The sequence below is a fragment of the Antrostomus carolinensis genome, unplaced genomic scaffold, assembly GCF_000700745.2.
Source record: "Antrostomus carolinensis isolate BGI_N321 unplaced genomic scaffold, ASM70074v2 scaffold25642, whole genome shotgun sequence".
Lineage (NCBI taxonomy): Eukaryota > Metazoa > Chordata > Aves > Caprimulgiformes > Caprimulgidae > Antrostomus > Antrostomus carolinensis.
In genome coordinates, this window is record NW_010299332.1 from 23736 (window position 1) to 48614 (window position 24879).

Genomic DNA, 24879 nt, shown 5'->3' on the forward strand with positions numbered 1-24879 from the left:
CTGGGAAAAGAGATTAGTCTTTTGTTTGAGGAAGAATGTGCAAGTGACATGACATCTCAGACAGATGAGATCTTTGGACATTTTATGAAGCTGTAAGCAGTAAGTGAAGGAAGGACTTCCCTACCCAAGATTTGTGGATCCATGGTTTCCTGCTGTGGGAGAATGAAATGAAAGATTTGAGCGAGGAGAAAGGGCCTGTTAACGAATGGAGTGGAGGGTGGAGCTGTCCAGGGTCTGAGGTGGCTGTCAGGGAAGGACTGCAAAGCACTGTGGATAGGATGAAAGAAGGATCATAGTCCTGAGAGAATGATGGATGATTGTTCCAAACCAATTAACTCATACTTTAAAAATGGAAAAAGTGGTTACAGGTGGTGCCGTGACTCCTGTCATCCATGATCATTTGCATACCCATTATACTGAAAACAGGAGGACACTGAGAAGGCAGAGAAACCCATTTGAAAAAATTTCAAAAACACTTTATTAAACCAGCTTTTCCACTTGTGCTGTGTATAAATCAGATGGCTGTAGGGCTGCAGAGTTACCTTCTCTTTATTCACTCTGTGATAAATGCAGCCCATTTACTAATGCAGGCTTCACAGATTCATATAGGACTGGCATTTATAGCTGTTACTTCATTTGTCTACTACACAACTATAGTTGCCTTTTCTAACCTGACACCTGGCACAGCTTCTTAGCCATTTTGTAACAACCAAAGAAGCACCTAAAGAACAGGAAGTCAGCAAGTTTGTAGGTTTTCCTTACTGCAGTGAAGAGAATTGAAAAGCCTAACTTGTGGTCTGGTCTTTGTTTTGTTTTGTTTTATTTTTTCTAAGGATACCCAGAACCTGAAGATTGAAACTGTGGGTACTACTACCTCTAAAAAAAACAAACCAATTTTGCATTAAAATGCAAGTACTGTATTATTATGTCACTAGTGCATTGAGGCACAAGAATGTTATTTACTCTTAGAATGCTATTAAATGCCTTTATTTCAATTCATTCTATTACAGAACATGAAAAGCAGCGGTTATGCAAAAGCACAGATTATATGAATTTGCACTTCAAAGTGAAATGGTTTTATAATGAATATGTGCGAGAACTCTCTGCTTTCAAGGATGCAGTGCCTGAATACTCTCTGTAAGTAGTGTATAGGGAAGTCTCCCATGAATTTGGGCTTGGTACAAGGTTTATTTTGGTCAAATATTTATGCTCAAGTTTGTGCAAGATCTCAAGGTACATAGCACTGACAACTCTACTTTTTGCACTTCCTCCTCTTTAATTCTTCATTCTGTCAAATTAAATGGTCCAGGTATTAAAAGTGCTATTAGCTATTTTATAGGACTCTTTGTCCAACTGTTGTAACTGCAGCTTTTCATAGATGACAAAACATTTTGGTCAGGAAATGCCTGAAGAAGGTATGAAATGTGGGAACAGTAGCAATAGTTGTTATAGACCCCTCCATTTGTTTCATACTCAAATTTGGATCAAGATACAATGCTAATGGGATATACTGCTGAAATTATTCTTACTGCACTGGGTTAATATTCAGCTGTTGTTTTTATTTTTGCCTTTCCTCCTGCAACTGATACATTCAATCCTGTCCTTTTATCTGAGCTATCCTTAATCACATTCCTTAATCTTCTGCAAGTCTGCTGATTTGTTGAGATAGTTTGGGGCCTGTTATTGCTTTAAATTTTTTTTAGATAAACTAAAAAAAAATAAAAAAACAGCAGATGTTTTATTAAAACGAAGTTTTCTCATACAAATAAAAAATAAATATTAACAAAGAACAAATATTGATAAAAGACACATTCTAAAATTAAAAAAAAAAAAGTCCAGAATATGATGCCCTGCAAAACATGGAGAAATTTCTCTAATGGTTGCTGCTAATTTTACACCACTGGGGTAGACCAGTTAGAGTATTTTGAAACTGAAGCCTGAAAGACCTTTTGGTAACCACAGTGTCTTTGGTGACAATTTTTTTCCTAGGATGATAGGCTTTTAACAACTAGAAGAGATGTGAAGACACAAGATGCCAAACTGCTGGGTGGTATGGCATCTCTCCTCTGAGGATCTTTATGAAATGTACTGACTTTACAAAATTGTCTTTAATTTTCAGGTGGTTTGAACCATTTGTTATTCAGTGGCTGGATGAAAATGAGGATGTCTCTATGGAATTTCTTCATGGAGCACTAGAAAGAGACAAAAAAGATGGGGTGAGCCTTTACTTTTTAAAGAAAAGAATAAAGAAAGTATTAAGACAGTTTAGTGTTGCAAAACCAGAAGTACATTTGGTCCCACAATATCCTTGGTAGACATCACAAGATAAGCAATCGGTATCAGTTCTTGGAAGTTTAATCCTATGGACAAAGTCCTGCTCTAATTCCGTCTGCCTAAATTACCTATAGGCTTCAGTCTATGGTTTCACTAAACTCTGATGTGATACTGATGTCATGAAAGAGAATTTTGTGTTTATTTTTAGAAGGTTTGAAAGCAATACAAATGTGAAAAGCCACATTTCTCAGTATTATCAATGAGACTTTTTAAAAATTTACGTTGTATTTATTACTTTTTATGATTCTAGGAAGAATTTCAAGTATAAGAAAATCAGTTGATATAGTTATGATCTCTGGACAAGTATTAACTCCTTTGAATGTTTCTGTCTAGTTTCAGCAAACATCAGATCATGCCCTCTTCTCTTGTTCTGTGGTCGATGTCTTCACACAGCTCAATCAAAGCTTTGAGATTATTAGGAAACTGGAGTGTCCTAATCCAGAAGCACTATCTCATTTAATGAGAAGATTTGCAAAGGTAAATTAAAATCAATGCATCTCAACTAAGCTTCAGAGAAAGTGACATTGTGTTACCATGTACTTAAAAGCTAAGTAATTCCAATGTTTAGAATCAATCTCTTCTATCTCTGACTAGGATCCTTAGACAGACATGCTGTCTGAGGCTTAAGACTGTTTTTCATCTACTTTGTCAAAATTGTTTACCAGTTTGAGAAGTTCTGTTCTCTCTGAGATTTCATATTTGTATATGTTATTAAATCAATTATTATTCTTGCTAAGCAATGATTACAAATCCATTAACAGAACAATTCAGTGAAATGCAATTATCCAATTAGTCAGTGCAAGGGAAGGAAAAATTCAAGGTATGGCAATAAAATATTGTTGGTTGAAGCCCCGAGGTGGTAGTTCTTACTCACCTGCTGTTTGATAAACTCAACTTTGTTATGTCAACTTTCTACTCGGATTGTAACATTTCCTCACAAGCTTTAGATTTCCATTATAGTTCTAATGGCTTTTTAAAAGTTTGTATTTACATTTATTCCTGTTCTTCCATTGCAACAGTTTTCCATTTGCATACAAAGTTTCTATTTACATTATTATTGTAAGGTAAGCTCATATTGCCAGGCTTTGAACAGTGCTCCCTTGGTTTTATTTTTCCATTATATCTTTAATCTATATATTGTCACCCTAGAGAATTTTTGAGCTTGCTACTGTTCCAATAAGCATGTAACACATTGCAAGGAGTAGAGCTCTCACTCAAAAACAGTATGACTAAAATTGAAGTATCTCTGCTACTGAAGATTACGTTCCATTAAGAACAACCCACCATCTGTTGTGCAGGGATTTGAAAATGTGTTCACAGTATTGTTTACATTACATCTAAAAAAATACTATATACTAAATGTCTAAACACCTGTAAAATTTATAATTTATATAAACCTCTTTTTTTGTGGGTTTTTTTAATTATTTTTTGTTTTACTTTATGAAATTTACCATTTATAAGATTTTTCTTCTCTCCTAGACTATCAACAAAGTGCTTCTTCAGTATGCTGTAATTATTTCAAATTACTTCAGCTCATATTGTGATAAAGAAAATGTGGTGAGTAAAAAGCTGTGTTTTGTTTCTACCTCAGAAATTACCTCTCAATGACTTGCTGTACTTTTTGAAAATGTGGTCACTTTTGTATATGATAAAAAACATGAATGGAGGAAGGGATTTTTGTTTTACTTTATTTTTTAATAAGGTCAGCATATTTTCATAGCTGCTTACATTGCTGTGTAAAAGCTAGAATAGGTGGAATTAGTTGAGAATCCTAGTTAATAATGTCAGTATTAAAGCAGAAACACTCCCTGGATGACAGTCTTGCACTATGGTGAATCCGGTGAATACAAGCCATTTTTTTCCAAACAGAAGAAAATATTTTTGCTTGTGTTTTCATTTTGCATTGGCTTGCTTCTTTTTATCAGTTTATTAATTGAAGAGTTTATAAGATTGTTGTTCCCTGTGCAGGGAGTGTGTGCAGACTTTTCTGCTACTACCACTTTGTGCTTTATCCATGCAGCAGTGAGAAGAAAATCATGTGCTGTTTTGTTGCCTCACTGCTTCCACAAGACTCCCCAGTGAAGAATTAGATTGCCATGGCCTCAGAAGTAAATGAGATATGGACACTAGAGATGTGGTTAAGCAATTCAAGACGTTATCAATAGCTTAACGTGATCAAGGAAAATTGTTCTTGTAAACTGACTTTTCAGGATCATTGATATTTAATCAAAGCTAGTACTTCGAGGCAGGCAACATTTAGCACTATGTCTGCTACATTTAGTAGTATGTTACACAGATTTATCGATCTATGATTAGATAAATAACTGCAGCACCCTCATACTATTCATCTTTAAAAGTACAGCCCTTATATAGCTCATACATAGATCTCGTCTGTATTTCTCACATCCCTGTGCATGGCTTGAGGACACGCTCATTCTTGCCAGTGCTCTCTGTAGTGTGACAGCATCATAATCTAGAGGTCGCCAACATATACACAGTAATAGAACTCAGAAAGACATCTATTACAGCTAAATATTAATTATTGATGGTTCTTATGAGCAATATTACAAAAGACTAAACTTATTAATTTTTCAGGCCACAGATCTATTTGCTAGGAGGGACTTACACCGTTCTGTTCCTTTTATACAATTTTGTCTAAAATATAATTAATAAATAAAAATACCAAACTCAAAACTTTATTATTAAGTTTTATATACAAGTTTTTACAGAGGAGTGACTTTTATTTATATAGATGCGTCATGTCTCAGATTTAAATTGCCACTTCAGATATTTTCAACCTTGAAGTAACCTTTGCAGTAAACACATTGAAAAGACTCACTTAAGTAGACATCCACACATCTTTCTTCTGGCAGTACTAAATCTTTTCAGCATCTGAAAAGAGTAAAAGCACCAGGCCAAGTCTGCCAATCGTTGTGTAAGGAGACGCAGTCCTATAGCAGTAGAAACACCAGGAAATATGCCAGGAAAGAAATAAAATAGACTAGACTAAACTATTTCAGTTGGAAGGAACTGACAACCATTATCTAGTTCTACTGCTTAACCAATTCAGGGCTGACTAAAAGTTAAAGAACATTAGGGGCATTGTCCAAATGCCTCTTGAATGCTGACAGGTTTAGGGCATTGACCACCTCTCTAGGAAGCATGTTCCAGTGTTTGACCATCCTCTCAGTAAAGAAATGCTTCCTAACGTCCAGTCTAAACCTCCCCTGACACAGCTTTGAACCATTCCCATGTGTTCTGTCACTGGATACCAGCTGATATATGATAGACCAGCACACCATATTGCCTGTTTTTTTCCCCCATAATCTAGCAGGATGTAAATCTTCATGCATTTTTAACTTTACAGATACACCTTCTACATATTCCTTGTCTTTCCCCTCCAGGGCAAATAAAGAGCTGAAAAGAACACAACACTCTCTCTCCCCAGTATGGAGGGGTGAATGCATTACACATCTTCTATTTTAATGTCAATCAGTCTGAACTAAGGTTCGTCTAAAATGATTTGTCTCTTTATTTGACCCAATATGAGCCATAACTATTCACAAAATTTAATGTAAAAAATAAATCCATTTTGTAGCTATGCTTTGCCTTTTTTTTCAATTGACTACTTTCTAGAAGAAATTAGTTTTAAAACACAGTGTTGAGTCATCAAGTCAAGCTGTTTGTGTAGTCTTTTGGCCTGTCCAATGGGTTTTTTTAATTGTTGGAGTGACTACATTTCTGACGTCACCCTGGTATGCCAATCTTTACTAAGGCTTTAGATGAAACTAATATTATTATGATATAATATGGAGTATTATATCAAATGCCTTTGGGGGACATAACTTATTTTAACAGAAGCTACCTTTTTGAAATACATACTTTTAGCTTAATAAAAGACCATTTGATCTGGTGATCTCAATTATGTTAAGTCTACTGGCATTAGAGGCGATAGAAAAAGATTAGGACAAATTCATTTCATGATTAAAGTTAGATTTTGGCATTCATTTTCAAGTCAACACTTCTACAATTTTTATTAGGCACTATAAAGCATGCACATAAACTGTTCAAATAAAAGCATACCAAAGGTGCTTTTCATAAAGAAATTTATCTAACATAAAAACATCCTCTTATCTTCCACCTCCTGTCAGAGTTTACAAACATACCTGGTTTTATGTATTGTACTTGCCACTCACTTTTAAATGTTCTTGCATCTGGCTGTTTGATTCCTGTAAATTGCTGCAAAGAGTATTCTGAAGGACAAGATGATAATGAAATAATAAGATGAGAATGTTTTTAATCTCTGGTTCTGTTATTTACTGACAGCAATAGAAATTTTTCCATTGAGCCAAGGTAATCTTAGGCTTTGAAAGAGCATCCTCAGCTAGCCTCAAAGGAAACTTCGAAAACTGCTTCAACATGAGTATTTATCTCATAGCTTCAGTATATTGCCAAAAGCATTTGCACTTGTTTTGATCAAAAGAACCAAGAAATTATATTCATCTACTTATTCCCCCATCAGAAATCACAATCATTGATTGTGATATTGGAGATAATATCCAGAATAATGAATATGTGAGAAAGAAAGAGATAGCACAGGAGAGGAGGACACAGTCTTAGTGATCATAAATTAATAGAAGACAGATAAACAAATAGAAGTGGGTATTGTGGATTTTTTGAGAGACAGGAAGAGAGGTGATACTTCAACCATTACACAAAGCCACCTGTCTTTTGCAGGAGGGCAAATAGTATGCTTTACTGGGAAGCAGTAATGTAAGGATTAAGAAGTTAGATCAAATTTCTTTTTTTTCCTTCTGTTGAGAAGTACTCTAACACTAAATTCCTTTGAGAGTAATGTAGAACTAATTAAAGCTAAATTATGTACTGATCTTTTGAATACCAAAATCTAATCCCACCATGTTTCAGCACTACATTGAAACATGCTATTAACTAGAAAAGTACAAATGAGTATCAATCACTGTAATTATTCCATCATCTTCTTGTTGTCCAAAAAAGTATATGTGTTTTATTGAAATACATTACTTCAGTGTCTAATTTAATCCAATCAAGCAATAGATCACCCTGACCTTGGCCAACCAGAACTCTTTTAGGAAATATTGTTGTATTGCTTCCCCTGCACTATACCAAACTAGTATATAATGTCATCTTAGTACACAAAATTCTAGTACAAGATCATTTCTTCCATAATTTTGTAATACACGGCTTAATTTTATCCATGTTTTACTTTTTACCTTATATTTAATCCAGCAATTTCTGTCTTTACGACTGTGGTTCTGTGTTCTACCTTAAAGAAATGAGCTTAAACAGCGATATTTTTAGAGTAAAATATGTTTACAAACTTCTATTACCTAATTCATTCACCAAATTTTCAAGCAATGCAAAATGTAAATTTCTGGAATAATATTCTCTTATTAACAGAACTACTTGATTTATTAAAATACTTAAGCATCAGCCATTATCTGGGTTACAGTGCTGTCATATTTTTCTGCAAAGACTGAGAAAGCAATCTGACACTCCCTTTCCCCCAATCTATTTTCATTTCCAAAGTACTTTGATCATTATTGTGTCTACTCTCAAAGACACGATAATGTACTACTTACCTTAATCCACCAGATATAATTGTATTAAGTATGACTAGCAACTACATGGGATATAAGGTTTAGGACATGAAATACTGGAATCTGAAAACTGCCCTGCTGCCTGGGAGAAGGTATTCAGTTTCCGGTGGGACAAAATTGTCTTAAGGGCCTAATGGGTGCTGACTGAGCAAAGAAGAGTGTGAATTAAAGAAGGAAGGGGAGACAGCAGTGGTCGGGAACCCAAGATCCTTCTCTGAACAACACAACTGCATGAATGTAGGGCTGCTGAACTGGTCTTCACCCAGAGACTGTGAATACACGTATTCATACATACAAGGAACATAACATGTATATTCTCACATTTGGTGTTTGTAGCCTTGCATCTTGATGAACAACATTCAACAATTAAGAGTCCAGCTTGAGAAAATGTTTGAGTCCATGGGAGGAAAGGAGGTGAGTGCTATTTGTTTCCTGGTTTATTCAAAGTTCCTTAGAGATCATTAGCATCTTGTTTTCAACCTAGTCACAGCCTTCACTTCTGCTTGCAAAGAAAATCAAAATGTTTTAAAAGCTTACAAGAACTATTTAATGTCCTGAGAATACTAGGAAGACCTAACACTATTTCACAGAAATATGCTAATGATCTGTAATGTTCAACCAGCACTAGGTGTTTTGTGTTGTAATCTGTAGTGCCAGCTTTATTTTAATGTTTGTATTGGACTATACTTTGCTTTTTTATGTATTGGTATGTTTTGCCTGTATCTGAAAATTTTGTAGAATATGTGCTTTGTGCTTTGTCTGTAATGTGTCATGTCTTTGTCTAATGCCTTTAACTTGCAATCCACTGAGCAGAAGAAAGAAGGAGAGAGATTCTCTTATGAGGTTTGTGATAGTAAGCATCTTTTATTATTCCTCACAATATTTTTCTAAGGCTAAGAACAGCCACATTTCCTACTAATTTTCATTGATGCATTTGTGTAATTCCCTATGATCTAAAGTCAAAAAGAGCTATGCTTGGGCATTCAGCTGGCACTCTAAATTGAAAAGTTTTACTAGGCAGGTAGTGTAAAGTCTTTCAGAATTTCTAAAAAATCTATAAAACATTTTTAAGTGCACTTTTCAGTATCTGATGGCCTGCTTGAATTCAAGATTTGGCAGCATTTCACCAAGAACTGCTACTCAACAGCCCAGAACATGCTTAGCTTTATCTCCTTTGATATTTCAGAGGACTTCAATGTTTCTGTCCTGTCAACAGTAAAGGGACATAAACATGTGCTTCAATATTTTATTGATTGTAGTCTTTGACCATTTTGAAAGCTAATGAAGGAATTAACATCTTTTCAAGTTATAGAATCCTGTCTTCTTGTCAAAAAGCAATGTTTAGATCATGAATATATTATCCTTATTATCAGTAGCTGACTTTAAAAAAATAAGTTACACATACATCAGCTTTTTCTTTTTGAGACTGTAGTTTGATAGTTTCACAAAACTTTGATCTAATGTGACCACATTATAGAGAGAATTGGAAAAGACATTATTTCATTTTTCCACATCCACAGTGGGACACTGCAGAGATAAGATAGACCCCTGTGTCATGCAACAAATAGCACCTTCCAAATGGATCTGTTGATTATCTCCATGGACAGGAGGTTTTGTTGAGCTAGTAATAGCTTCTTGAAGTGGCCATGGCAAAAATAATTCCTGCTCCAGATGACATAAAGTAAATTTCTGCAGCCTTGTCATCATTGAAAATTTCAGAGCAAACTTTAAAAATACATATTTATCATCCAGATATGGCTATGTTTTTTGTAGTTACTATGAATTGCCTTTCACTCTCTGAGTATTACAAATAATCTTGTCTTCCATGCTCTTATGTTCTGTGCAAAGTACTTACAATCCTACATATTGAATGTCATGAATCGTAAAAACAGCTAAGCTTTTTGCTTTCCCTTTTGATGTTAATGAGGATGAATTAAGGGTGTCACAGTATGAAAGCAACATTTCCTATAAATGTGGTGCAACACACAACCCTTGGAGAGAATTCCAAGATATTTTCTAAAATCCCTTTGTTAGGTACCTTAAGTGCATCTCTGATACATGGTCTAAGAAAAAAAGATCTGAAAAATACATTCAAAGTTTTGTTTGTTTCTCATTAGGGGAATTTCTTGAAGGAAAGTACATTCATGTTCATTTTTTTTGTCATTCATATCAAAGTGCCCCTAAAATGTGTGTCCTCAAACCTGGGATACTTATTGCTCCAGCTATTCCAAGAACATAAATGCTAATGGCCAATTTGCCTTATTGAACTGGTACTTATAAGAAACAAAACCAGCAATAAAATCTGTAAACAGTTTCCTTGCAGGAAGAAAATAGTTTGCTTATGGAGGGCATAAAAAGTCAGATGATTTTCAGTGAAATAATTAGACCTATTTCAGTTGAAGCAAAACTAATTCTAAGAAAAATTAAATGCTGTTAATCTCCCGAGTGTCACATTGTGAGCAGTCTTCCAATCTATGCAGTCGAAATACCACAATCAAGCAGCAGTCCCTATGTTCAGAGTAGGTCTATTCCATATTGCAGAGCAGGGAGCTCTATAAATAGAGAAAAAACTGGTGTCTCAGCTCTCCTACCATTAAAATAAAGCAGTCTGAACAACATGAGTTTCTTTAATAACTCTCCTCTTCTGCTGTAGCCAAGCAGGAAGAGTACTTAAAAAATTATATAAATGAGATCAGCTGGCACAATAAAGTAAGAATAGTACAGTGGGATCCAACCCACTGTCTTTTTTTAAAAAATCAAGTCCAAAATCATGGGAACAAATTATCATAATGTAGAATTTTGATTTAGCTCGTTTGTTTTGTCCAAAAGGAGTGCATGCATTAGCACTAAATCATTTTTTCATGATTCAGAAGTTGTAAGCTGACAAAAGGGAAAGAAAAAATGTTAATGCTTGTGTTGCTTTTCCCCAGACAGCAGAACATGGCAGAAATGAGTAACAACAATTAGGATCAAAAAAAGACTGGAAAGCAAAAGCAGATTGCTTATGTACAACAGTATTATATTGACTGTAGGTAAATCTTATTTCCACTTCAGTAAGTTCAGTTACAACTTTACATATAATGTTTAGGAATTCCTAGAGGAACCTATGTGTCTTCCTAAAGACTTTGATGGGATGACAAAGGCCCGTGCTTAAGCAGAATAGTTCTGAAGTGTCCATCTTTAAGTCTATTAAGTCAGAGGCCTAAGTATTTAGAGCAGTGGCAGCCAAACATTTCAAAATGGGATTCACTGTATCTAGATAGTTGGGCAGAGGGGTGGAGATAGGATATCTATCATGGAACAGAAGAACCACTAAAGTGATGGATCTGATAAATACCTGTATCTTCCCTAGATGTACATATAATATGTAAAACTGTTTTCTGAATGGAAGTAACCAGGTGGTCCCATTAGAAAACTATAAGCAATTAGACTTCTGAAATTGCAGATAAATTGAATTCCTATTAAAGAGGTTCCCTTTAATTCATACAAAAGTAATTTACATCTCTGTAGTTTCCTATAGAAACGCTACCAAGTTTGCGATTAATAAGATTATGTCCAGACTAGCACACATTAAATTACAGCATGGAATAGCTCAATCTAACACATTATGTCAAAAGCAGACAAATTCATCACATCTTTTCCAAGACTCGTATGTATAAAAACTTTACCAGTTTTAGGCAGTATTTGAAAACGATGATGATCAAATACTTCTGATTTCTTATTTTTTCAGCTGTTCAGCAAATGTAGTCTCTGCTTTTATTTGGCATTTAGAAAAAGTCAAACTTCTAATTATCTATTTAATAATCCATAATTAACAGATCTTATGAAGTGTGCCAACAAATGTATATGTTCTGTTGTGGGTAAAATTTAACTGTTATTTAAGAAGGCAGTAAAATAACAGAAATATTTATGAACCTAAGAAAGAATTGGTAGAACAGTATGATTTTCACTTTCACAGGTTAATAACATTTACACTACCAAAATAGATTTGCTCTTTAAAAAAATCTTTCTTCATCAAACTCTATGGAGCAGATGAGATTCAATGAGAAAAAGAAGAGTCCTCAGTTATGTAGGTACTTCATTTCCATATCTGCATATCCGTAGATGACATCTTCTCAGATGCTGATCAGCATTGCCTTTTTTCTCTTTCATCCTTAAAAATCCTGCTGACTGCAAAGTTGGGTAACATTAGGACTAGGTTAGCCCTATAGTTCATCATTTGACCACATCTGGGTGGCTGAGATTTCTGCAGCTGACCATGTTTATAGCTATTTACTTAACTGCTACTACTAGCAACTAGTTTAAAGAATTACAAATTCTATTTACCTGAACTCTTACACACTTCCCTTCCCATAATACCTCTGCACTATCCAGAAACAGATTGGTTCATGAAACAGAGATGGTTGTTCAGCCAAGTCAAGAATAAAAAAATCTTGGTCACTGGAATGCTTTAGAGAAATTAATTCATCTCTTCATAACTTATTTCCCTCACTGGGAAACTTACCTCCTCTGCCTAGTGGTTTTGAGAGCTATGTGTTACAGTCTCGGGTAGTGAGTGTTGTGATGTCAACCTGCATAAATCTTGCAGCTTGTCAACTTCACTAAGCCAAGCCATTTCCCACACAATGCTTTTCTAAGAATAAGCAGACCTGGTATAAAATGTGTTACGAGAGCTGTTCAAGCCTTTGCTGAAATAATAGATCCTTCTAAAGCACAAATAAAATTCATTTTTGAGCTTGTTATTGCAAAACTGTGAAGGTTTTGCACAGTGTAGTCATGTGAACTACAGCCTTTTAGAATATTTAAGAGGGAAACAGTAACTCATCCTACTTCCACTGATTATTTTTTTTCAAATATTTTATTTTTTAAGTAAGGCATCATAGCTGAACATATTTTTTATATTAAAAAATAGTGGATTAATTTATGCGTAAAAGATAAAATATACAGAAGATAATCCACAATAGTTAGTGTGTGTGATGTGCAGAGCTGACTTGCCTTATCTCCACTGCACGAGACCATCCTAAAACCATCTTTACCAGTTGTGAAGTCCCCCTAGAATTTCAGAGCATAGAACCATCATAATAGTTCCCATCTCTAGCTGTACCATATCAGAAAAAAAAAAAGTGGGTCACGCCTGTGGTATATTTGGATGACGCCAGTCAAGACCCTCAGATTTGCCCTGGGAACTCCCTAGCACATAGAGGACACATGGTGAAATAAATGAAAAGTGCACATTTTGGTCCTGGTGAGACATGCAAATTGCCATAATTTCCAGTAGTTAAACAAAAGTAACAATAGCATTTAAAAATCTTGCTAGCATATTCTTAGTATCGCATCACCAGATGTCTAGCACCTGGATGGTCAGCCCGCATACCTCTTTATATTCCACTCTTCCCTATGACACTGCATTAATAAGCATGAGCATGTGTATACACAGGGCTGGATGTCCTGCCAGATGCTTCCAGCTGTGCACACACACAAAATTGTTCATGCAATTTGTGAGCACAAAGCCCTCTAAAATGTCTAGCAATTGCATGCACCTTTCTATAATGTGTGTTATGTCCACAATCTGATACTAGTATTTAATCCAATTTGGCCAAACTAAATCCAATTCCAGGTGAATTTAGCAAATATATTGTGTTTTCTGGTTATCACAAGAACCTTTGATAGAAAGTAACTACATTGGCCTTTGTAGTCCCAGTAACAAGATGATTCTCTAGCTTGTGCATGATCTGGTAAGAAATTTTTAGTCTTCTGCCTGCCTGGTATTTTTGTGCTTTCTCTCCTGTGTACCATGTTCAGTGTGAATGCTTGTGTGTTCAGTAATTGTTAAACGTTAATATTTTCCTTTGAAATTGTCAGAAGATCTATATCTGACCTCACTGCAGAACAGCGCCCAGAATTTGAGGATTATTGTTGAAAATCATTCCCTAACACTTTGATGTAGATAGCTGAAAGACCTAGAACATCAGCTATTAATTTACATTCAGCTGCTGATCCTGATGATCATCAATCGTATCCCACAATGGACTGTAACTATTTTTCCTAAATGCTAAAAGATCAGGGAGACAAAAAATCTTTTTTTTTTTTTAATTTGGAAAAGAATGCATAGCAAATAAACAAGCTGCTGATCAATGTCAGAAGACTACCTTTTTGATTAAATATCTATGCATGGATCCCCATCCCTGTAAGTGTAAAACTATATTTCTACCCTGCATTCCCTTTTTTCCTATGCTTAGAAAACTTGTATCAGAGGTACAGGGACTGTCCTCCCTGTACAGGAGAATGTGTTGCTCTGTGCTTGATTAATGTACGTCTTAATGGCTTTTAGAAAAAGAAGTACTGAAATTCAATATTCCCTTCCCTCATCCTGTATCAGTAGAAGCAGCATGGATAGGCTTCAAGCCATTTTTTCCATTGCTGGCTGTTCTACTTTTACACTGCATTAATGGGAATATGGAAACATCTTTCATGCAAATCACAAAAAAATTACCAATGGTGGTGAAATGTACAAAAAAAATTGAAAGATGAAAATGTCTGCAGTATTATTAACACCAACGCGAAATTCTCATGCATCCTTCTCTTGGTGTGTCTTTGTGAATACCCTTTGCCTGCTAATGGTAATTCTATTCTTGTGACTGCCAACACAGTTTGTATCATCCAATAGAAAGCTGTTGTTTAATGGCACAGTTTTGATTTCTAACCATGTAATTCTTCACTCTTGCAATCAAATATTTTTCTTTAAATAGTATTTGGATTTTTAGGTGTTGTAACAGGTGTTTCCACATTTGGTTTTCCATAGTGCAGTGTATCATTGCATATAATTCGTAATTCATTAATTGAAATGGAAAATCCAAACATATAGTGTAGAAGTAAAATGTAACATTATTTTTCTCTTTGCAGTTGGATCCTGAAGCTAGTATTGTTCTAAAAGAACTTCAGGTGAAACTTAGCAATGTTTTGGATGAACTCAGCGTAACGTATGCTACAAGGTAACAAACCTATTTTACTGCAAACCTTAGAGGAGTATTCGTGTTCAAAAATCTACCTTGTTGATTAGGTCTGGGTGGTTGTTTCAATGTCCTGAGTAGTGATTGCTTCTGCCCTGAGGAAGTGGTGTGCATTTGTGTGTGTGTTTAGACTCTGAAACATGTAACAGTAACCTTACTCTAAAGAAAACTGGAAATGTTCTGTAGGCCTGAACATGTAACAGAGGTGGGGCTGATGACTTTTGTTCTGCTTTTTGGAAAACAAAAATTGCTGGTTTGTTCTTGCCTGATGCTGTGTTAGACTTCTCTCTCCGACCATGTTTATGTTACTTCCTGAGACTTCTAGCTTTTTCCCAGTGACCTGCTTCAACAAGGCATGTCTGCCTCTATTCAGCCTGCTTCAAATGGTCACTGTGAACGGCCTTGTTGGGTCACTTGCTTGCCTGTGGCTCTGCAAAATTGTCTGAAAAAAAGCTGAACCTAACTCTCAAAATCCTTCATTAATCAGTGTGCCCACTGCAGTCTTGAATGAGTATGGTGCTGTGCCAGCAGTACCTCTGCTATAAGAAGCTGCAAGTTACTTTTGCTTCAAATGAGAAAAGAATCGAAGAAAGAAGGATTAGTGCTGTGGTGGTTTTCATTAAGTGAAGTCTGTAGTTTCTTATTTAATCCATCAATGAACCATCTGGGTGGACAGTGTTCATTTTTTCTGAGTGTGCTTCCTTTGTCATATTGTATTGCTTTATTTTCACTCCCAGGCCCTGGTTATCTAATCACTGACAGTGCATGAATATTATTTCTTTCCCGGGCTTCTTTCTGAATGAGCCAACTAAGTTTCTGCTAAAGAAAACCCAGGAATAGCTCCATCTAGGATATGCTTCAGATAGCTAGAACATTCCTCATGGGTCAGTTTATTGCTGGGGTTTGTGAGGTTAACAATATTAGAAAGGTGGCTAATGTCAAGAAAAGATAACGCATTCTTTTGGATTTTTACTGGAGGGACTGGTCACAAGGATTTACATGAGCACCTTCACGTTGATTTTATGTAGGGCTTCAAAGTGTGTAGATAAGTACAGATCCAAGTGTACTTGGAAAAGTTTCCAGTTTTTCCAGTGTTTTCACATGGAGATTTGCCTTCTCTTTTTATGATTAGCCAGGTAGCTGGAACAGCTTACTGCTTAATTATGTTTCTTTTCTCTCACAGTAAATTCTCTTTCACTTTCCTCAAGTTAATCTTTGCCATTTATCTTTTTATATTAATAGGCCTGGTAAATTTATGGCCTCTGTTTTGCATTTATGTTCATAAACGAATCCTAAACGAATTCAATTCATCATAAAACAATTCATAAACCAAATTACCATGTGTGCAGAGCCTTATTCTGCCTCTGAGCTGTTGACTCTGGCTAACTGCTGTTCTGCATTGTTTAAATGTATTGGCTGAAGACTGTATCACATCAATGGCACTACAAGACTGTCGGACACATCGCTCAACCAGGTCAGTTAGGAAACAGAGCAGTTTTCAGTAAAGCTGAACAGATGAAACCTGAGGAGCAAGAACTTGTTCACATTTGCCTTGAAGTGGAAAAGATTCCTTCCAGGAGAAGAATCTAACTGCTTCTTAGTGGGTTTTTTTTTGCTTAAGAATATTTTTTAAAGTCCAAATATTTTAGCTCTGTCTAGTTGCAAAGAAGTAAGCAAAGCTTCTGATAGCACTGACTCTGTGTGAAACCCAGGAAAAAGTCAAATTGACCCAAATGGCAAAATCAGTACAAGTTTTCTATTTCTCTTCAAGAAGACTATCAGAGCTTGTTTCATGTTAACCATCAATTTATAGTCACCTGTTCCTGTTGTCAAGTCACACCAAAAATAAAATCTTGAGAAGTTGCTGCTAGCAGGTAGTCAATCATCCTCTAAACTACAGACTCTGATACACCTGTTGTTTTCAGAAAATAATTAATTGGGACCCCTACAAGGGCATGAAAAGCATAATGACATAACAGAAACAAGGGGGAGGGAATCAAAACAGTACATGAATTAGTTATAGGAGCTATAATCCTTAGGAAGAGTTATTTTCAGCCTGTAACACCTGCAGTACCTTGTGTTTGTGAACTTTCTATCATTGCAGAAAAGATTTAAATCTTTTCGAAGGACCTGATGCAAAATGATAAATGTTTTCTGTCCCAGAATTCTTTCTCTTTTTTTTTTTTTTTCCATCCTGTAGTTTCCAATTTATTATTGAAGATTGTGTAAGACAAATGAGCAATGAACTGAATCAGATGAGAGGAAATGGGAATGCAGCAGCCAATAAGAACAGCGCAGCTATTGATGCTGAGATTGTGCTTCGGCCTCTCATGGATTTCCTGGACAAAACGTAAGTGTGGCAGGCTGGTTTGTGTGGCAGATGAGGAACTGGATGCTACCGTCAGGCATACTTAGTTTTACCCTGAAGCATCATTAATGCTTAGAAACACTGTGTAGTATTTTTAATATTTATGGTATTCACATGTGTGCAGAATACTTGGCTTTCAAAGTGAAGGTGGAAAAGGTATGCTGAGGGGGAATCCTGCTTGAAGCAGAACAGGAAGCATAACTGGGAGGAAGTGGCTGGGCAGCACTGGGGTAAAGGCTGGAGCTGTGCTGAGAAGATACAAGGAAGGGACTGAGCAAGGAAGGTAGCAGGCTCAGGGAAGCCTATGGCTTCCAGAAGCCATTATGTTTGATGCAGAGCCGTTGTTTGCAGGAGGCCTGCTGTGCCTGTCTTGCAAAGCCCGTCCAGAGAGTTTAGGAGGCAGCAGAATAGGATTGGTTTTCCCAGCACTCTCTGGGATCTGTTTCCTCCCAGCTCTGCCCTCTTCCTCATCCCTGGACAAACATTTTCAAACCTGACCAACCCCCACAGATACTTTCAGCACTAAACAGAACATACTCTGCGGAGTGCTGAGGAGCCTTTCTTTGTCTTCTGCATTGTAACGTTGTACAAATGATGTTACTCCACACCTTACTATACCATTTTATGGTTCTGTGATTATCTGGTGTTACTGGTGGTGGCCCACAATCCCAGATGAAACTTCTTCAGATTCATGGATCCCCATGAAGTTTTGTTTTTATACTTGCAACAAACTGCTGTACATCTATACTCAGTAAGACTCTATTTTGAAGTTAGTGACTGCAGGTGAAAAATACTTCTCTGGGCTTCTGATGTTAGGACTAATAGGACCGAAGTCAAAGGCCAATTTAAAGAATTGATTTATAGCTGCCTTTTCTTTCTCCAGGGCATTACTTCACATTCTTATTGTTTCTAATAATGGGACTGATGGGCTTTCTATTTCAGAAACATGTCTAGAATCACAGCTCCCAACTGTACAAATGCACAGCCAAAGTCTAAAAGTCATTGGCATAAAGGATGGGGGCAAGAATTGAAGGGAATTTTGGTTTTTCTTTGGGGGTTAATTTTTCTAGGCTTCATTTTTTGAGGGCTTTGGCAATGACATAAATTACAATGACAGCTGGCAATGTACAAATGCTTATTTAAAGTATTTGGTAAGATTTGACTATTTTTGTAACACTGAGGAGTGCAGTGCCTGGATTCCTAGCCTGGAAAAAACTTTAACTGTTTATGTATATGTCAGCCTTTCATTTTTAGCAATGTACCTAGTCCTATGTGTCAAGTTACAAGAGGGGTAGGTGTTGCTTTCAAGCAGTATGGCTTTAGATTTTAATTATCTTCGAGTTAAGGCATTTACTCCTAGCACAAGTCTTGAAGAAAAGCCAAAAGTGTTTGTACACTTACATGTCCTGTCCTCAACTCATTGTTTAAAAAACTGGGTAAGCTGACCTTTGCCGGTCAGGTTCAATTCCAAATTGCCCTTTCTTCATAGCTTCTTTGAGATTTAATTTAATAATGACATAATGGAAACAAAAATGACTTTTAAATTACTGTCTGAATAGAAAGTATTCCTCACCACAGGAATGTTAAATGGAATTTTAGCAGATGCTAAACCCATGTACAGAAAAAAGAGATGTTAATATTTTTTTTAAACTGCTAGGGAATATCACCTTTCTTACAAATATATATTTATAATAGGATTATAAGAATGTCATTAATATGGTTTGGGTTTTAATTATTAATTATGCTTTTATTTATGTGATTACTAAGAATAGTAAGATATGCTAGAAATATGAATTGACATATTTACAATGTGATATGCATAATGACTTCACAACAATCTTCTTTTACATTAATAAATTAGACTTAACTCCATAAAATTCTACACATATGCATTTGTGTGATTTTATTTTGAAATATTTTTTCCTGTGCCTGAAAACTGCAGCACTTTATTCATGACACTACTTATCCATGATGATACATATAAGATGGTTTATGAATATACTCAAATAAAGAAAAAAATCTATCTAAGCATATATATCCTCAAAAAAATTAATTTTACTGTTAGTCATATATAGTATAATTGCACAGATATGCCAGTATACAGAAATGAATGCTTTTAAATGTTAGCCCTGAATTTGCATTAGCTATCAACACACACATCACAGTAGAAATGTAAGACACCAAAGGAGACATTTGATTTTTATTTTTAAGGCATAAACGAATTATATACCAAAACTTTAATATAGGGGCTTGGGTGTGCTAAACTGTATCATCCATCAAATTTTATAACGCATCACCATTTTGCATTTTTGATAAATACATATTATCAATAAATTGGACAGTGGAGATTTTTTATTTTATAATCTGCAAGTCTTTTTTTTTTTTTGGTAGAGAAAAGCTAAACCATAATGGCCATTAAACTGAGCATATAGTGATACAGCAACTCTGAAGTCTTAATGCTAGTTTTGGAGACTGGTTTATGTTTTCTTTTATTTCAGTTTAAGTGTCTCTGCAAAAATCTGTGAGAAGACAGTTCTGAAACGGGTTTTAAAAGAGCTATGGAAGTTAGTCTTGAACAGAATAGAAAAGCAAATTGTGCTTCCACCACTGACGGACCAAACCGTAAGTGTCCCAGCAGGATTTCACACGTTATAAAGAACTGTCGTAACATGCTTAATCAGGTGTTTGCCAAGGGGTCTGATTCTATCCTTTCTGTACCTTGACCAGAAGGAATAATACATTGACTGTATGCAGTGTGCTGCTCTCTAGTGTTTCAATGTAGGGTAGATAAGTTGCTGTTCTGTAGCTGGTGAGGAAGACCTTACTCTTTTACTTACTGCCTGCCCCAACTCACAGCAGATTTCATTAATGCAGTATAAAAGAAGCTGAATCACTGACTTTTTAGTGTGCTTTTATGTGTGACTTCTCTTGACTTCATCACGTGCAATAACAGCAAGAGTGTTCCTTGCCCTTCCCAGTTGCATCAGGAATTCAGTCACTTCCATTTTTGCAGCTTCCAGAAAGCCAGGATTGCTCTATCTCATTCTCCCACTCCTGCCTGCTGTGCCTTTCCTCATTTTGAGGCAGCACTTAACATTGGGAAGCTAAGCCAATTTTAGCTCCAAAGTTTTGGGGTATTTTAATACCCTTCCTTGGTAGGAGGTTGTCTTTGGGCGGGACTGCATTTACAGCCTGACAAGAAGAGGGAAAGAATCTGTAAGTTAATGCAGAAAGATGTGGTGCTACACAGAAGACCAGTGTGGGTGGTGACCTGACATGAACCCTGAATGGTGACAGAGGTGAGGGCACCAGCAAAATCTGATTCTAAGGATGAAAGAAAAACAGCCTGGCTTGGACTGCCTTTTTTAATTTTTGCTTTTTTGAGGGACTGGGATAACACAAATGTTAATTCTTGTCATTTTCAATCTTGTCTAGAATAAATTCACCATCTTTATGACAAGCTAGTCATGACATTGCCGTAATGTGCCTTTGGGCAACTTTACCGTATACATCCTGTGAGATCAGTTAAGCTGCTAAAAATCTATTGCTTGGTATCCATATATCAAAGACACACCATTAAATCATAATATATTAAAGATACATGAAAGAATATGGCTGGAGAGGCAAAAGGAAATCTAACAGAACATGTATAAATGTTGTTAAGGTAATGTAACAACCTGAGCTATTAAAAATCCTAGACTAGAGCTAATCACAAGGCTGTAGCCAGGCTCCATTCACTGAATTTGTTCATATTTACGACAATGCTCGTTTACTATGCATAATTAGAAACAGTTTCTCTTTCAATGAGTGACTGTGTCAAATTTATGTTTCTGAGGTTTTTAATTTGCTTTTCAAGCATTTTGGTAAAAATTTTACTTGCAAATACATAAGTAGCATTTAAATTGGGTAACTGCATTTCCCATTAGGCATCAGGAGCATTTATTAGCTTTATGCGGGATCAGTTGTTACACTCTGAATCACAGAACAGCATGGTTCAGAGTTAAGGGGTTTTTCTCTTGCTTTTCTAAGATTGGTTGCCAAGAATACAGAATTAACTATCGAAGACTTAGTAAGCCCACTTGGATAACAACATAGTATGTTTCAGTTAGTTAGGACAGTAAAACATTTGTTGAAGCATTTCCATTCAAGAGTTTGAATGTAGACCTTATTTTTAAAATAAAAAAAATATTTTAGTCTTTCAACCATAGTGAAAATAACCTTTGACTGCCAACTGAATAGAGATTTCAGTTCATCTGTCTGAATCTGCAAGCACCTCTGTTGTCCTTACAGATGCTCAGAAATCACATCAAGCAATAAGCTGTGACACTGATGTTATAGCTCATTTCCAAAAAGCTTATTCTGATCATTAGTTTAGCAAGTTGATACTTCATTCAGCTACAGGTGTACGTCTGGAAGTCAAAACTTCTACATTTCGGGCAGAACACAGAAAGGGTGGTGAAGAAGCAGAGACAAAGAAAGAGCCTTCCTGCCCCCTCATCCAGAATGAAGAGTCTTCAACATGGGTGTTAAGATTAGTTAGCAGCCAAAGTAAGAAGGCTTCTGTTTATCAGCCAGTTACTGATTAAAGGCAGAGACTGTGCCTGTCACTCAAGACTCTTTAAGATCATTTTAAATGGTGACAGCTGGGGTTTCCCTAAGTGCTTTGTCCCCATTCTTCATAAAACAGAAACAACCCTCGCCTCTCCACACACACAATTAAGAAACATGAGCTGCTAACTAGAAACTGTCTGCAGCGTATTTTTTTTCCAAATTTTTTTCAACATTTGTATAGTAGAAGATACAAGTCTTCAATATAGTCTGTAACAATTAAGGAACATGAAAAATAAGTACAGAGACTACTGGATTAGGCTTTCAGAGTGCTTGCAGTATCACATGTGTATGTCACACTTCGCCAGCTGCTGGGTTTTACTAGTGGTATCCTCTATTATGAAGTGTCCCAGTTGGCAGGCATGGTGAAAGGTGTAGAGCTAGTTGCATTTATTTTGCTATTTCTATTTACTATTGAACACAAACTAAACAAAAACAAAGAAAAGTAGGATACAGTAAGAGAGATGTTTCCCTGTGGTAGCCTTGAATATTACCTTCTCTCTGAGGGCAAGAGGCACAGATATTCAGAAGCAGCATTTATTTTTTTTTTTGATTTTCATATTTATCTTACCACTCTCACTACTAATAAATAATGAAAATTTAAGCTGCAGTTCTATATTACATATTTTGCAATTGAACAATACAGAAGCAAAATTATTGGAAACAAACCTTTTGAAACAAAAACTTTTTTTTTTTTCTCCCTGAAATCCAGACGTTCAGAACTATGTCTTGCTGAACTGCCAAGTAACTGCACTAGTAATTATATTTCTTGGAGTAATTGTGTTAAAAAATATGAGCATGGAATTATAGTAGAATTCTGTTTGTCTAAGACGCACATGTAGGTATTGGCCTTTAGTACCATTCCCCCATTTGGCTATTTTAAAATACTGGTTTAACTTCGTAACACCTTGGTATCTTTTCTTAAAAAAAACTCCAAAAAAATATAAAGAAAAGCTTTGGCTTAACAGTATGCCATAATGCTGTGTTACACAACTGAGGATTTCACTGTAGACAGTTAATCTTTTGTAGGTTCCTCAGGGCTGTTCACTTCCCATTATGATTTATATTAGCATAGCACCTGAGAGCTATGATTATGGACAAATATGTCATTGACACAGTGTGTAAGAACAATCTCAGCTTTAGCTTAAAAATATTAAATAAAAAATGAAATAGGAGCATGCAAAACCACTATCAACAGAATATGAAATGTTTGTATCAAGTAGAGGATACTGGAGGGAATCATGCTGCAGGCATTCAACTACTTGGCCTTATCAACTGAATGAAAATATGTCTCATGTGTAATTGAAATTTTCATTTAGCTTTGCAAAACAGTGACTTTGGCTAATGTCCTAGCAGAAAATAAGATCATGTTGACATAAAAAGCAAACATGCTGAAGTGAGTCTGTTTCCTGAATTTTCAATGTGATTACAGGGGCCCCAGATGATATTCAGTGCAGCCAAAGATCTTGGACAGCTGTCAAAGCTCAAGGTAATGGAGCCAAATGAAGCTGTGAATGGCTTGCTCTAATGAAAAAAATAGGTGCAAATATTAGTGACTGTGAGGCTAAGCCTCATGCCTCATCCTTGTGCTTATTTACTCTAATAGGATTGAATACGGTGAGTAATGATTTTACAGTATCATCAAAACCAAATTAAGACTAAAAGACTATATGCTTACATGGTAGCGATCACTAGATGGGCCAAGATGATTTCATTCTCATTGCACAGCTAGGCCCTATAAGCATTAAACATCACCAAAAAAAAAAAATAGATTGAGATCTTTGTGTTCCCTAAGATGGGAATACTATTAATTTTTTTCTGCCTATTATTTATGGTATGTATCAAAACATAGCATGTACCTCTACAATAAGTTTATCAGCACTATGTTACTGAAGTCCATCATACACTTGATGGAAAGCTTAGATGTTTGATACTGATGTCAGTTGTTTGCCAATCAATTTTGCCATTAGGATTTCAGATTTGGGCAGAATTGTGGCAATTCATGTTCCTATGTTCCTCAGTTTGGTAGAGGAGTTAAAATGTTGCTTAATTAAATCACAGGATACTTATTTTAGACAAAGATTTCACAGGAGTATAGCCACTTTATGATTCTATTTAACTTATGTTCTAATAGGAAATCCTGGTTTGTTTTTGTTTTTTTTTTTAAAGCATGGGGCATTAACATTAGTTAAACTGTCAGGTTCATTAATAAAATGAATTTTTTCAGTATCATCCAGTATAATTATTTAAACTTAAAATTTAACCTTTTCCCTGTCCCTAGAACAGAGAAATAATGTATCCTAAGAAAACAAATAAAGCTACACAGATGCTGGGTATTAAACATTGGTTCTTTTTCCCTAAACAATATGATTGTTCTAGGTTATGATTTGTTGTAAAAGAAGTCTCAAGTTGAATCAGTCCCTGTTAAACACAGGGGCTTGGGGGGCATTTGGCAGTTTTGTATGTTTATTTGTTTTGCCAAGAACAGACAGGCCACAATACTGTCTTTCAAAATCAACTGCAGTCTTAACTTGCTTTGCAGGACCATGTGATTCGAGAGGAAGCCAGAAGCCTGACCCTGAGGCAGTGTGCAATAATGGAAGTAGCGCTAGCTACTATAAAGGTACAGCTTTACATGATTTTCTGTTCTGTGCTGGAATGACCAAGAACATGATTGTCATAAACAATTGTCGGTGAAAACAACAAATCATATTCATCACACTCCTGTTAAAAACACTTCTGAATAAATTAATTTTTATGCATTACCAACATCTTGTTAATGCAAATGTTGGTAATGCATAAAAGTTCTTCAGAAAATATCTTACCATTGCAATAAATGTTTTACATTAGATTTTTAAAGGAGCCATATTAGAGAGAATCCATCCAACCTTCCCTGGTGCTATTCTCATTATCAGAAATA

The 24879-nt window shown here is 35.8% G+C and overlaps 1 protein-coding gene across 1 annotated transcript in view; it reads left to right on the forward strand.

Annotated features, from left to right (window-relative positions):
• The window catches only part of LOC104520942 (protein unc-13 homolog C-like), a gene marked incomplete at both ends in the record, with an annotated part of 37321 nt that extends 12739 nt beyond the window's left edge, over nucleotides 1-24582 (forward strand). The window contains 10 exons of the mRNA XM_010162773.1: nucleotides 1011-1137; nucleotides 2120-2216; nucleotides 2668-2811; nucleotides 3814-3891; nucleotides 8310-8387; nucleotides 14877-14965; nucleotides 17184-17333; nucleotides 19850-19973; nucleotides 23392-23448; nucleotides 24502-24582. Coding sequence (XP_010161075.1) covers nucleotides 1011-1137; nucleotides 2120-2216; nucleotides 2668-2811; nucleotides 3814-3891; nucleotides 8310-8387; nucleotides 14877-14965; nucleotides 17184-17333; nucleotides 19850-19973; nucleotides 23392-23448; nucleotides 24502-24582 — 1025 coding nt within the window. The remainder of the gene's footprint in view (nucleotides 1-1010; nucleotides 1138-2119; nucleotides 2217-2667; nucleotides 2812-3813; nucleotides 3892-8309; nucleotides 8388-14876; nucleotides 14966-17183; nucleotides 17334-19849; nucleotides 19974-23391; nucleotides 23449-24501) is intronic.
• Between the last annotated feature and the right edge of the window lie 297 nt (nucleotides 24583-24879).